At 46.9% G+C, this 13603-nt stretch overlaps 1 protein-coding gene across 1 annotated transcript; it reads left to right on the top strand.

Annotated features, from left to right (window-relative positions):
* Positions 1-401: 401 nt before the first annotated feature.
* Positions 402-4471, top strand: LOC130114543 (uncharacterized). The gene is made up of 3 exons (XM_056282412.1): positions 402-434; positions 1376-3271; positions 3551-4471. The coding sequence occupies exons 1-3, from the start codon at positions 402-404 to the stop codon at positions 4469-4471; spliced, it is 2850 nt and encodes a 949-aa protein (XP_056138387.1).
* The last annotated feature ends 9132 nt before the right edge of the window (positions 4472-13603 follow it).

Here is a 13603-nt window from a genome sequence, read left to right as displayed (position 1 = left end):
GCTATTCAAACAGAGGGTTCCGTGGCGGGAGCGGTTTGAGAGGTGGCTGGGGCCGCGGGAGGGGTCGGGGACAGGCCTCCTACCAAGCCCGGTATGGGGCTTGTCACATCTGTGGAACACCGGGACATTGGACAAGAGAATGTCCTCAGAACCAGTCACCGGGACGGGGCCAGGGATGATTCCACAGAGGAGGAGTCAGGGCTCCACATCCTCAGCTGGCCCCACCGGGGTCTGGCGGACAATATCCCCAAGGACACTGGGAAGGCCCGGAACAATGATACACCCCACGGACAAACCCTTGCATGGGGGCATCGGCAGACCCCATGTTGAAAGTGATAGTAGACAACAATGATTTGCTGGTGTTGGTTGATACAGGAGTGACATACTCTACTATGAATAAAATGCCTCCAAAGGATAAGCTGTCCGACGCCACGGTGAGCATGGTTGGGTTTTCCGGGGAAACACAAAAACTGCCAGTTACAAAGCCCCTGGTCACAGCTGTGGGGGGACAGACTTTCGCACATCCGTTTGTATGTTCCCCCTGTGTACCTATCAGCTTATTAGGACGAGATCTGCTTATGAAAATACATGCCTCCATCCTGTGTTGCGCCGACGGCCTCACTGTGACTTTGCCCAATGGACGTACCCTGCCCTGCCTGTCACATACGGCTGGACAGGGTCAATGGCTTTTGAAATCCACCGAACCAGAGTATGCTGACATTTACTGGGGACTGTTGCCCGACGACCCTCCAGGTGACAGCAATCTTCTGGACACCTATAACACCTGGAAACCTTGGATCACCCACCTTGTGCCCTATGCTCCTCCCCCCGACCCGCCACATCTCACTCTGTTTTACGATAGGGATGGTGACGATTGCTGCCAACAAGAATTTGACGACATACAGGGCAATCAATGGGAGGTCCGGTTGACTGACCTTTATGTGGCTCCGGAGGGGGTGGCGGCTGCTGCATCCCTTACGGAGTCACAATTGGTGTGGTATAGGATGGGGACGAGGCGGTACCACACGTGTCGCTGGCCCTCCATCCTGACCATCAGGCCAAGGACTTGGGTCCCATGACTAAAACAGCCACGTCAGCGAGTGACTGGCAACGCTCTCAACTTCCGGGTGTCTTCTTCTCCCCCACTACTAACATATGGAAGATTTCCCATTCTTCCCTAGAAACAGTGACACTGTGTCATGAACAAATTGGTAGGAGCCATGGCAGAGAGAAAACGAATCACCCCATAGCACAAGCCCTTATCGACAACCTACCAGACTCGTTATGGTCATCTGGACCAATGGATGTGGGGTTGATTTATTGTACCCCTATCTCCTTCACTCTGAATACTGACTGTCCCATTTGGATACCTCAGTACCCACGGAAGGCTGAAGCGGAGGAAGGCATTGCTGAGACCATTCAGGGCCTATTGGCATCTGGGGTTCTCGAGCCCTCCACTTCAGCCTGGAATACGCCCATCCTGCCGGTAGAAAAACCCGGTACAGGTACATACCGCATGGCTCATGATTTACGATCCATAAACAATGTCCTGCTGACCCCTACCATTCCTGTCCCCAATCCATATACGGCTCTGAATGCCCTGGACCCCCGACAGAAGTGGTTCACCTGTATATATTTAGCTAACGCTTTTTTCTGCCTTCCCTTGGCCGACCACCTACGTGATGTTTTCTCTTTTACATTTCGTGGCCGTCAGTCCCGGTACACACGTGTGCCGCAAAGGTTTGCTAACTCGCCCGGCCTTTTCAGTCAGGTTCTCAAAGACATCCTGTCTGACTGCCCCTTTCCCCCGGATTGCACTTTGGTACAGTACGTTGACGACCTGTTGCTTGCAGCGCCTAGCCCCAGCTCTTGCGCATTGGCCACCGACCAGGTTCTCCGCCATTTGTCTACCACTGGGTTTAAAGTCAGCAAAACCAAACTTCAGGCTATTAGGACGCAAGTCTCTTTTCTTGGCAGGGTCATTTCTCAAAAAGGGGCGGCGATATCGGCGGCCCACAGAACTAACATCCTCTGCCACCCCAAACCGTTGAAAGTCAAGGACATGCTATCTTTCTTGGGTTTAACTGGGTACAGCAGACATTACATCCCCAATTATGTTGGGCTAATGACACATCTCCACCACATGGTCAGAACATGTGGCATGCGCAATCTCAATGCGCACCTCCCTTGGTCCATGGAAGCCGAGCACTGCTTCACTGAGTTGAAGCAATTGCTCGCCCAAAGTGCCGAACTGGCTATTCCAGATCACACCCGGCCATTCTTTTTAGATGTTTCTGAAACAGAAGGTGTGGTAAATGGCATTCTGTTCCAGAAAAAAGGGGGGGAACGGAAGGTGTTGACATACGCTAGCATTATGCTAGACGCAATGGAAAAACGACACCCCCCATGTACACAACACGCAGCAGGAATAGCAAAAATGTTGCTAAAAACAGCACACATAGTCATGGGACACCCCCTTACAGTATTAACAACACACAGCGTGGTGGCATATGTGAATTCACAAAGATTTACCATGACCCCCACTGCGGCAGCAACAAATAACCAAGGCGCTAGAAGCCCCGAATGTCACGTTTATACTGAAGGGATCAACATGGCAGACAGAATGGGAACAGGAGAACCACACGAGTGTGTGCGTAGAATAGAGCAGGAAGAGAAGGTTAGGCCTGATCTAGAGGCCCAGGCTATACCAGGGACAGAAACATTGTATACAGACGGGTGCTGCTATAGAAATGAAGAGACAGGCTTCCACGCAGGATACGCAGTGGTGAGACAAACAGAGGAGGGATTTGAGACAGTAATAGCCAAAAGAATGGAGGGCCAGTTGTCAGCCCAGCGGGCAGAGATCAAGGCACTTATAGCAGCCCTGGAATGGAGCAGGGGAAAGGAGGTAACCATTTATTCAGATTCTGCCTATGCTGTGGGGGCAGTGCATATTGAAATTCCTCAATGGAAAAGAGTAGGGTTTCTTATGGCAGGGGGGAAACCGATCAGACACGAACAAGAGATGAAAGAACTACTGGAGGCAATACAGTTGCCCCAAAAGGTGGCCATAGTAAAATGTAAGGGTCACGATCCCACCAACACCCCGGTGGCGAAGGGAAATCAGGAGGCGGACCAGGTAGCCAAACAAGTGACAGGGTACAGGGTATCCTATCAACTAATAGTGTATGAAGATGAGGTGTTGAGGGCCAAATGGGATCATGAAACGATGAAATACTTTCAGGGGGAAGCAGGCATCCACGAGAAAGCAGTATGGGTTCAACGGGGAGCCACAGAAGTAGAGGGCCTGTGGCGGGGCCCAGACGGGAGAGTGGTCCTACCCCCGGGAATAAGAAAAAAGGGCGTTACAAGAGGCCCATGGGGTAGGTCATGTAGGAACCGCTCAGATGAATAGAAACCTCTGCCACTGGTGGCACCCGTTTTTGTCGGACATGACCAAGTATCACGTTAAATATGCACGCACTATAACCCAAAAAATATGATAAAGCCAGAAATGGGAAGTTTTCCGCTAGTCCTGTGCCCTGGTCAGGAGATTGTCTTAGACTACACCGATATGGGTGAATCCAGAAAAGTGAAGGGATATCAATATCTATTGATATGTGTAGACCAGTTGACTGGATGGCCCGAGGCATGGCCGGCAAAAAAGGAAGACAGTGCGATGGTCATCAAATGCCTAATTAACTATTACATCCCAAGACATGGGTTTCCAGCTAAAATAAGGACAGATAACGGCACCCACTTTAAAAATTCAGACCTGCAGAAAGTGGAAGCCATGTTAGGATTGAAGCACGCCTTCGGAACCGTGTACCACCCACAGTCACAAGGTAAGGTAGAAAGGATGAACCAAAACCTCAAACAAAAACTAGCTAGGATCTGCGCGCAGACAAAAATGAATTGGGTGGATGTCTTACCATTGGCACTTATGACAATAAGGTCCTCCGTAAACCAAGGAACGGGATTCACACCGTATGAATTAATGACAGGCAGACAGTTTCCGGGGCCGGGAGCAGCCCCCCAAGATGAGATGGGGAACCGGGGAATGAGTGCCGGAAAATGCTTTAAGGAATTACAAGCTCTTGTTTCAGAATTTTCCCAACAGGTGGGCGAGAAGCAGGCACTGCCAACAGGGACGACCCTGCCAACGGCCAAGTGGGTCCTCCTGCGAGTCATTAAGAGGAAGTGGTCAGAACCCAGGTGGACAGGACCATACGAGGTAACGGAAAGGACCTCACACGCGGTGAGGCTGAAAGGGAAGGGGACCACCAGGTACCACTGGAGCCAGTGTGCGGCAGCCAAGGAACCAGGTAGAACCCTGCAAGACATACAGGACAATCTACAAGAAGCGTCCACCTCTTCGGGTGAACTCGAAGGTTCACTGACCCTTCCTGAAGCCGACACTGTTAGCAGAAGTCAGGGTGAAAGTGCTGGTAACCTCTCCCCTAGGTCATAGATGAACTAGCCGGATGATCACAATTCCCAGCCAGAAGTAGACGTAGACGGAGAACCGAGGGGCGGACAACTAGACAGACCAACGTATTAACAGATATAACTACGAATGACAGTCATGAAGACAAGGGGAACAAGGGTTATAATGGGGATAATGACTATGATGGTATGCCTTTGTTTAGGGTTGTGGGCCCTGGATCAGTCCTTTCTAAGAGCCAAAAGAGATGAAGTGAAAAGGGGGGAAGAGTTCAGGTGCAGTCAGGGCCCAGGCGGGAAAAGGGGGTGGTACAACTCGTGGGTTAATTGGACCCATCCAGTAGGCACCACTGCCACATATCAGGTAAGGCTTTGCGACCTGTTCCCGTGTCCAGAAGGTCAGGAAGATTATTGGAAAAAACAGCCAGTCTACATATGCTAGAAGGTGTTGTGGCCCAGCTGTTATAAATGGTCTTATGTAGACGCGTACACAGGGGACATAGGGAGTCACCCCAAAGAAGATTATGGCAAATATATGAAAGTTCAATTAGGAGGAGATGGTAAGACCATTATGATCTCGATAGAAGAATAGTGGACCGACAGAAAGGGATCGAGTTCGGATTGGCGGGGCACACTGCCAGTACAGGGAATGACGACGGGCCTGGCCTATTAGAAATGTGTCCGCGTAAAGGAGTCAATGACACCCTGTATACCATAGGCCTAGACCAAACAGGGGTGGACACACGGCGTTTTTTCCATGTCACATGGGTCGCTCCCCAGGAAAGCCAACACGCCAACATCACAGGTGAAGGGGCGGGGCCAGACCAATATGATGTAGTAAAAAGGGTCGACCCCGAAAAGATAGACCCGTCAGACATAGTCTACTACGCCATGGGGTACGCGGGTAAAAATATGTGGTTGGAATGGCTGGCCGCAACAGCAGCAGAGAGAGGGATGGAGGGTTGCATGGCCGGCTCTTCGGCCCGTCCTGTGCTGATTCCGATTCCCGCGCCAACTTATATCCATGATGCCATGGGTTTCTATTGTCTGATTGCCATAATGATGAATGCAGCCCCTGACAATTGTTCTAGCCTGAACCGTGTGTACCCGTTGGTCCAGGCGAAAGGCAATCAGGATGTCATACCACCCGCCTTCGTTCCGGTAAAAAGTAACTTCACCTGTTTTCTAAATCACAATGACTCCGGCACTAATGTCGGCGAGATCCCGATAGACTGGTGTAAACACCTCATTAATATGACGGGATGGACCAACGTCACTAACATGCACTATCACCGGGCCGATTTGTTTTGGTATTGTGGAGGCACCGTGCTTAGGCCCCGACTCCCAGCTGATTGGGTTGGACGATGCGCCCTTGCCCGTCTCTCTGTACCTGTGACCCTGATTGGGGCGAGGCAGCAGAGGGTACGGTGGGGGAGGCGACGGAGGCAAGCAACAGCCCATAGTTTTGACTTATCACAAGGGGACCCCACGTATGTTGACGCAATAGGCGTCCCCCGAGGAGTGCCAGGTGAATATAATCTAGCCGACCAAGTCACTGCCGGATTTGAGAGTATGCCCATCATCAGTGCCCTCTTTCCCGTCTCTCCTAATAAAAACATTGACCGGATCAATTACATACATTACAATATACTCCGCCTGGCCAACTTGACGCGAGATGCTGTGGCCGGGTTGTCGAAACAATTGGCGGCCACTTCTTTGATGACTATACAAAATAGAATGGCTTTAGATATGTTGCTGGCTGAAAAAGGGGGCGTATGCTCAATGTTCGGAGATCAGTGTTGCACCTTTATCCCCAATAACAAAGCCCCCGACGGTTCAGTGACCAGGGCCCTAGAGGGTCTACGTACCCTTTCAAAAACTATGCATGGTCATCTGGGTATTAGCAATCCTTTTGAAAAATGGATGACTCACTTCTTAGGAACATGGAAGGGACTGATCATGTCATTATTTGTATCCCTAGCCGTTTTTATGGGAATTTTGGTTACCTGTGGCTGTTGTTTCATACCATGCTTTAGATCTCTCATTAACCGACTAATAGTTACAGCAATTGAACGTCGAGAGGGGGATTTTCCACCTCCCATGATGCCCCTTCTGGTACTGACACCTGTGGAAAGGGACCTAGATGAAGATATTAAACGTTGAGTTGGTGATCTCCGGTAGGAGATCAAAAGGGGGAAATGTACTACTTAAAATATTATTGGAACCATAAACCATATATATATCAAACGATGGTGAGTTAACTAAATGTCATTATGTGAATTATATTACTTGCTACATGTATTACTAAGTAGATAGGAATGCTTGTGTAGCCAACGTCAGTGAGAGGAGGTAAGAAGTCTGGAACAGAGAGACCCTCGAGGCAGGCACGACATGTCAAAACAGGATGAACACTCCCTACCCAAAAGGGGGATAGCTAACAGAGAGGGGAGGTTATGCAGACAGAAGGGATATTGTAAAGAAGTAAAACAAGTCGGTAAGAAAGCTCAAGGCCATGTGTGACGCATGAACAAGGGAGGTTTAGCATATATAAAGAAGCTCACACACAAAGAAAGACAGACACATAGGGAGGATTGGCTGTTTGTGTCTCCAGATATCTGTCACAATAATAAACTGCGGAATTATCTCCAGAAACGTCTCGACTGTCTTTTCTTCACATTAACGGACTCGGATGAGGGGATAGCAAACGATACCCCGACACTGGCCATCACACAGAACGATTTTATGAAGGGTTTTGTTTATTCCTAAACATTCACATTCACATTCACATTCTGTTTTTTTTTCTTACAACTTCCACCTATGTTTTACACAGTTTTGTTGTTTGTATTGTTGTAGTTGTTATCATTACAGTTGCTTCAACACACACACACACACACACACACGCACACACACACACACACACACACACACACACACACACACACACACACACACACACACACACACACACACACACACACAAATACGTCCTCCCGGCGGGGGTCCCGGGGACAGAGGGGCGAGAATGGGGGTGGCGGTGGTAAGAAGAGGCCGGGGGAGATATGTTTTGAGGCTACAGCTGAAGCCAAGTCCCAAAAGCCTGTCACGGTTGCTGACAAGCAGCACAACATGTCATGGGAAGGGAAGGGGGGAAATAAAGGCCGGTCACAGCTGCAAAAGGAAAAGAAAAGTTTTTCTGTTTCCAACCAACACACAATGCCCACAGTTCACCACACACACGCACGCACACACACACACACACACACACACACACACACACACACACACACACACACACACACACACACAGGGAGAGGGAGAGGGAGAGGGAGAGGGAGGGAGATCATTGTTGTTGCAGTTATTATAATCATTGTTCCTGTTGTTTTACATGCTTTGGCAATATGTACAGAAACGTATGTCATGCCAATAAAGCAAATATTGAATTGAATTGATTGATTGAGAGAGAGAGAGAGAGAGAGAGAGAGAGAGAGAGAGAGAGAGAGAGAGAGAGAGAGAGAGAGAGAGAGAGAGAGAGAGGGGGGGGGGGGGGAAGTGAGGCATGGGGTCCACTCAGTCTTTCCAGCTACACTAGATGGGACAAGCATCCAGCAGAAACCCTGCATGCTGGATTCTGTAGAATGATTCTGAAAATACAAAGGAAAACACCAAACAACGCATGTAGGGCAGAATTAGGCCGGTTTCCATTATTGATAAATGTACAAAAAAGATCTCTAAATTTCTGGATGCACTTAAATACAAGCCCAACAAATACTTTGCACTTTAAAGCTCTGAAAACCCAAGAACTGAACCCCGAAAAGACTCCCCTGAAGCAGCTGGCTCTGAGACTCACTAACCCTTTAACAAACACTAAGACCAACCAACCTCAGGCCAGCACTGCATCCCAAACAAAGTTTACGATAAATCAGGCTATAAAACAAAGCAAGAACAATTATCTGAAACATTGGAACGCTGAAATCAAAACTCAAAACAACCTAGAAGTCTATCGGGCCCAAAAAACAAACTATGATTTGGAAGAATACCTCTTAACTGTCAGAGACAGGAAGCAGCGACAGATCCTCCCCAAATACAGGCTCAGTGACCACAGTCTAGCCATTGAAAAAGGGAGACACAAAAAGACGTGGTTGCCAAAAGAGCAACGAACATGTGGTCAGTGCATGACAGATGAGGTGGAGACAGAGGTGCACTTCCTCCTTAAATGTGACAAATTTGAAAAACAGCGCTGGGCTTTTATCAAGGAACTGGAACATGTGACTCCAGAGTACCAGGAAATGGACGACGCAGGTAAGCTGCGGGTGGTCCTGGGAGGGAGGCCAGCGGCGAGCATTGCAGCAAGATTTATATTATCTTGCCACAACCTGAGAGACAGTGGGTGACGGCACCTATTGCTACTGTTGTTGTTTAATATAAAAATCATTGTTGTTGTTGCTGTTATTATTATAATCATTGTTGTGTTGTGTTGTTGTTGTTTTACATGCTTTGGCAATATGTACACAAACGTATGTCATGCCAATAAAGCACATTGCTATAGTTTCATTATGATTTCATAAATAATTTCATGTGGTAAATATGTGATTAAGAATATAAATACAGGTTAAAAATCTTATAATTAAAACAAGTAACTTTTACTTTGAAAGTTTGTTATGATCACATGATTGCTGTACGTAGTTGCACCTACAACTACTGCATTATGGGAAAGAGAAACATACCGTTGTACTGAGATGCCATGCAAAGTTCCAAATATTCATTCTACACATGGTCTGAGAGGCGCACACGGTAACTATTTCACATTCTGTATTATTTTACGTATCCTGTCATATCTTTATGTTTGTTGATCATGTGTGTAATTGATTTTCTATATCGTTGTTATGTTACGTTGTACAATGATGGAACCTAGCCATGTGTAGCCATGATAGTAATTGTCGTTCTGTTGTTGTTCTTGACTTTAGTTTTCACGGTGTCTGAGGAGGCGAATGGGAGAGTAATAAACACTGGACATCAGTATGAATCGTGGCCTTTTATTAAATTAAATTGGACCTGTGTAGTTACAGTGAAAACGTAACGCCGATGCTGCCAAGAAGAGAAAAGTGGAAAATAATCGCTAACGCGGCCAAGAGAAGCAGAGCTAGCCAACGAGGACGAGAGCTAGCAGTGACATAGCTAGCCAGCTAAACCACCGCCAAGGCGCACGAGAGGAAAACAGAGCAGGAGCAACGTGAGCTGAAGAATTCCTTTGAGCGAAAGTATGCAGGCGAAGATGTGTCGAGCCGCGGTTTTACCACAAGGGGGAAGCGGTGGACAGTAAACAGTTCTGCATACTGCAAAGAGCAACCATCAGTGTGGGACTGTCATTGTCGCTAAGAGGAGCCTGTGGATTGCATCATCAAAGAACCAGCGTCAGGTTTGAGTGATAACCCTGCAACGTTATAAACGTCTGAAAAGGTACTATAGGAAAAGAGACATTGATTAATCAACATCAAAACCTATTGGCTATTCTTGAATGCTACTGCTGCATTGTTGGGAATGTGCTAATGTGTGCTTGAAAATTAATGTTGATTTAATAGAAAGCCAACTATAGTAGAAAAGCTTTGGGTGAAGAGTGTAGGCTTATTTAATTCATTCAAGTTCATAAGGTTTATTTGAATAGCCTAATTCATTACTCCTGAATATCAGTAGCCTACTTGGTTTTCACTCACAAGAAGCACACCATTGTGGTAAGCATTTATTTGCACCTTACAATAACATTGTGATTGATACAGCACATTGGACAACATGTCGGAACATAGTGAAACATCACATGGTGGTGAATTAAGGAAACAATTAGATTCTCCCCAACTAGAATTTATCAGATTATATGAAGAAGCTGAAAAACAGGTGGATGATGCTGAAAAAAGGAAATCTGAGGTACTCATCAATGAGATATATACTGAAATAGTAACACACCAAACAACACTGAAGGAGCAAGAGGCTTCTAAAATGGAAAGAAGATTTAGCATGCAGTACGAAAAGTGGAAAGAGGGAGTTAGAACTGCACGTAATAAACTGAAAGCTGAGTGCTCTGACCCAGAGTTGATCGATATGATGGAAGCCGTTGAAGGGCTAGAGACACAAGTGAAGGATGCATATGATCAAATACGAGTCCAGGCTGCACCTTCCCCTGATATCAGAAGAAAGATGGATACCTGCGGAGCATCAACAATGAGGATGATGGATCTATTGAAGGTACGCATGACTGAAACAGGACTAGACGAGTTTGACGCTGAAGCAGAAAATGCAAGACTGCATAATGTGCTGAATGTCGAGTATGCCCGGTCCATATTTGGGAGCACAGTCTCTAGGCCTGTCCTTAGCCACCACACAGGCCTATCAGCAGGGCAACATAGCCTCACAGTACAGAGAGTAGAGTGCGCCGCCGCACTTGCTGCAAAGAAGGCAGAAATAGAGATGACAGATGTGATTGCAGCACAAACACTAGAGCTTAGAAGGTTAGAAAATCAGAGAACAGATGAGATTGCAGCACAACAACTAGAGCTTAGACGGCTAGAAAACCAGACAGATCTAAAAGTAATAGCTGCCAAGCTTAAGGCATACTCTGAAGCTGATTTAGGTGAGAAATATGAAAATAAATCAATAAACGGTGAGGTAGATGTCACCCGGTACCTGAAAAGGAAGTTAAGAAAGAGGAAATGTGTAGGCCTAAGAGCAAAGATAATAAACAAACAAACAGTACTACTAACAATGAAACAACGTTTGTACAAGCCCTACATGATGCAATGATACTTACCAGACTTCCCACACCTGAGCCCTCCGTCTTCTCAGGAGATGCGCTAAGCTTCCTAGAGTGGAACACAAGTTTCAAAGCACTGATTGAACGTCGCTGCACAAATCCAGCTGACAGGTTATTTTACCTACAGAAATACATCAGTGGAGAGGCACGATCTGTATTGGAAGGAAGCTTCTTTAGAAATGATGATGATGCCTACTACCAAGCATGGGCGGCACTGAACATTTGGTTTGCCCACCCCTTTGTGATCGAGCGTGCCTTTAGAGACATACTAAATAACTGGCCCAAGATAGGTTCGAGGGAGTCCATTAAATTAAGACAGTACAGTGACTTTCTCAAAGCATACAGCAATGCTATGCCACACGTGAAAGGGCTAAAAGTGTTAGATGACTGCGAAAAGAATAAAAAGTTCCTCAAAAACTGCCGGACTGGGTGACCTCGCGCTGGAATCGTCAGGTCACAAAGCAACTGCAACAAACAGAGGACTACCCAAGTTTCAAGGAGTTTGCTGATTTTCTTGCACAAGAAGCTGAAGTCGCATGCAATCCTGTGACATCCCTCCATGCGCTGAAGTCTCCTGAAGAAAGGCAATCCAAAGATATTAAGCGCCCAAAGGCCAATGCATTCCTAACAAATGCATCACCAGAGAAGTCAACGACAGACAACACAAAGGAGTCTTCTGAACACAAGGAACAATCCTCGTCGTCGAACCCAGTAAAATGCATGTACTTTGAAGAGAGCCACTCCGTTCACAAATGCCAGAAGCAGAAGCACAAATGCCACAGGTCAACCTGTAGAAGAAAAGAAAAAGTTTGTAAGAGACAACAACCTGTGCTTCGGGTGTCTTAGAAAAGGACACAACTCAAAAGACTGTAAGAGAAAGGCTACTTGTGGCATATGCAAGAAACAACATCCAACTCCACTTCATGAGGACAGATCTCCCGCGGTCAAAACATCTGCGCATGCCATGCAAGCAGCAGAAGAAACCACATCTTCTCAGTCTTGCTATGTAAACAGAGGCGATGAAGGGAGCACATCCATGATAGTGCCGGTATGGATGTCTTCGGACACCACCAAAACAGAGACCTTAGTATATGCCCTATTAGATACTCAGAGTAGCAACACGTTTGTAGACAGGGATGTATGTGAGAAGATGGGGACAGTTTTAGAACCAGTCAAGTTGAAACTTTCCACTATGATGGGAAAAAACTCTGTAGTTCAGAGTGAAAGAGTAAGTGGGCTTAGAGTTAGAGGGTTCAAATCACTATCAACTTGCCACCCACATACACCAGGGATTTCATTCCATTAGAACGATCCCACATACCTACCCCAAACACTGCCAAAATGTGGAAACATCTGAATAACATAGCACAAGAAATAACAGAAAGAATGAATTGCGAGGTTGGACTCCTAATAGGCTACGACTGCTCCAAAGCATTAGCTCCACGACATGTCATCACTGGAGATGACTACGAGCCCTACGCCATCAAGACGGATCTGGGCTGGAGCATCGTCGGCGGTTCACCCCGGGTCGTAAGGTCAACAGACGTAACAGGTCTGTGCCAAGGACAATGTTCTGTCAAGATTCGAGAGGTTCTCAAAATGGCAGACAGCACTGAATGTTGTTGCTCGAATCCAACATCTAGCAAAAAGAGACAAAACAGCAGAGCCCATACAAGTGGAAGACAGAAGAAAGGCAAGTCTTGTGCTCATCAAGTTGGCACAAAAGCATGCCTTCAAAGAAGAAATGAAAGCGCTGAGTCATGGCGAACTGTCACAAAACCACCAGTTATACCAGCTGGATCCAATCCTGCAAGATGGTGTTCTCAGGGTGGGAGGGCGTCTAAAAAAGGCTTCCTTACCTCTCGACTTGAAGCACCCAGTAATCCTGCCGAGGGATGGTGTGATTACACGTCTGATTCTGGACTACTGCCATACAAAAACTCAACACCAAGGCAGAGGAATGACCCTCAATGAACTGAGAGCAAATGGATATTGGATTGTCAGTGGGAGCGGCAGATTAGGACAGTAAGGAGTGTGCTAAACTCCGTCCTCTCACAGAGCGCAGGTAGATTAGATGATGCTTCATTGAGAACCTTTTTCTATGAAGCCATGTAAATCGTGAATAGCCGCCTACTCACCGTCAACAGTATCAATGACCTCAAAAGCATAGAGCCACTTACACCGAACCATTTGATCACCATGAAGTCCTCTGTTCCATTGCCTCTGCCAGGAAAGGAGGTCAAAGGCTCATAAGTCCTTCCACTCTAGAGCGTCCCATACAGAAGTTAGTGGTACTTGTAGAAACCAACTAAATACTACCTGTGAATAGATCTTACCTGTAAAAAAGAGTAAAGTACA

The sequence above is a fragment of the Lampris incognitus genome, chromosome 6, assembly GCF_029633865.1.
Source record: "Lampris incognitus isolate fLamInc1 chromosome 6, fLamInc1.hap2, whole genome shotgun sequence".
Lineage (NCBI taxonomy): Eukaryota > Metazoa > Chordata > Actinopteri > Lampriformes > Lampridae > Lampris > Lampris incognitus.
Note: the sequence above shows the minus strand (reverse complement) of the source record. Positions and strands in the feature narration are given on the sequence as shown.

What these genes read in the sequence shown, in the direction of transcription:
- LOC130114543 (XM_056282412.1), top strand. Translation starts at nt 402, where the DNA reads ATGCCTCCAAAGGATAAGCTGTCCGACGCCACG. An exon ending in ATAAGCTGTCCGACGCCACG is followed by an intron (nt 435 to 1,375) that starts GTGAGCATGGTT and finishes TGGATACCTCAG; the next exon opens with TACCCACGGAAGGCTGAAGC. An exon ending in CAGGCATCCACGAGAAAGCA is followed by an intron (nt 3,272 to 3,550) that starts GTATGGGTTCAA and finishes TGCCCTGGTCAG; the next exon opens with GAGATTGTCTTAGACTACAC.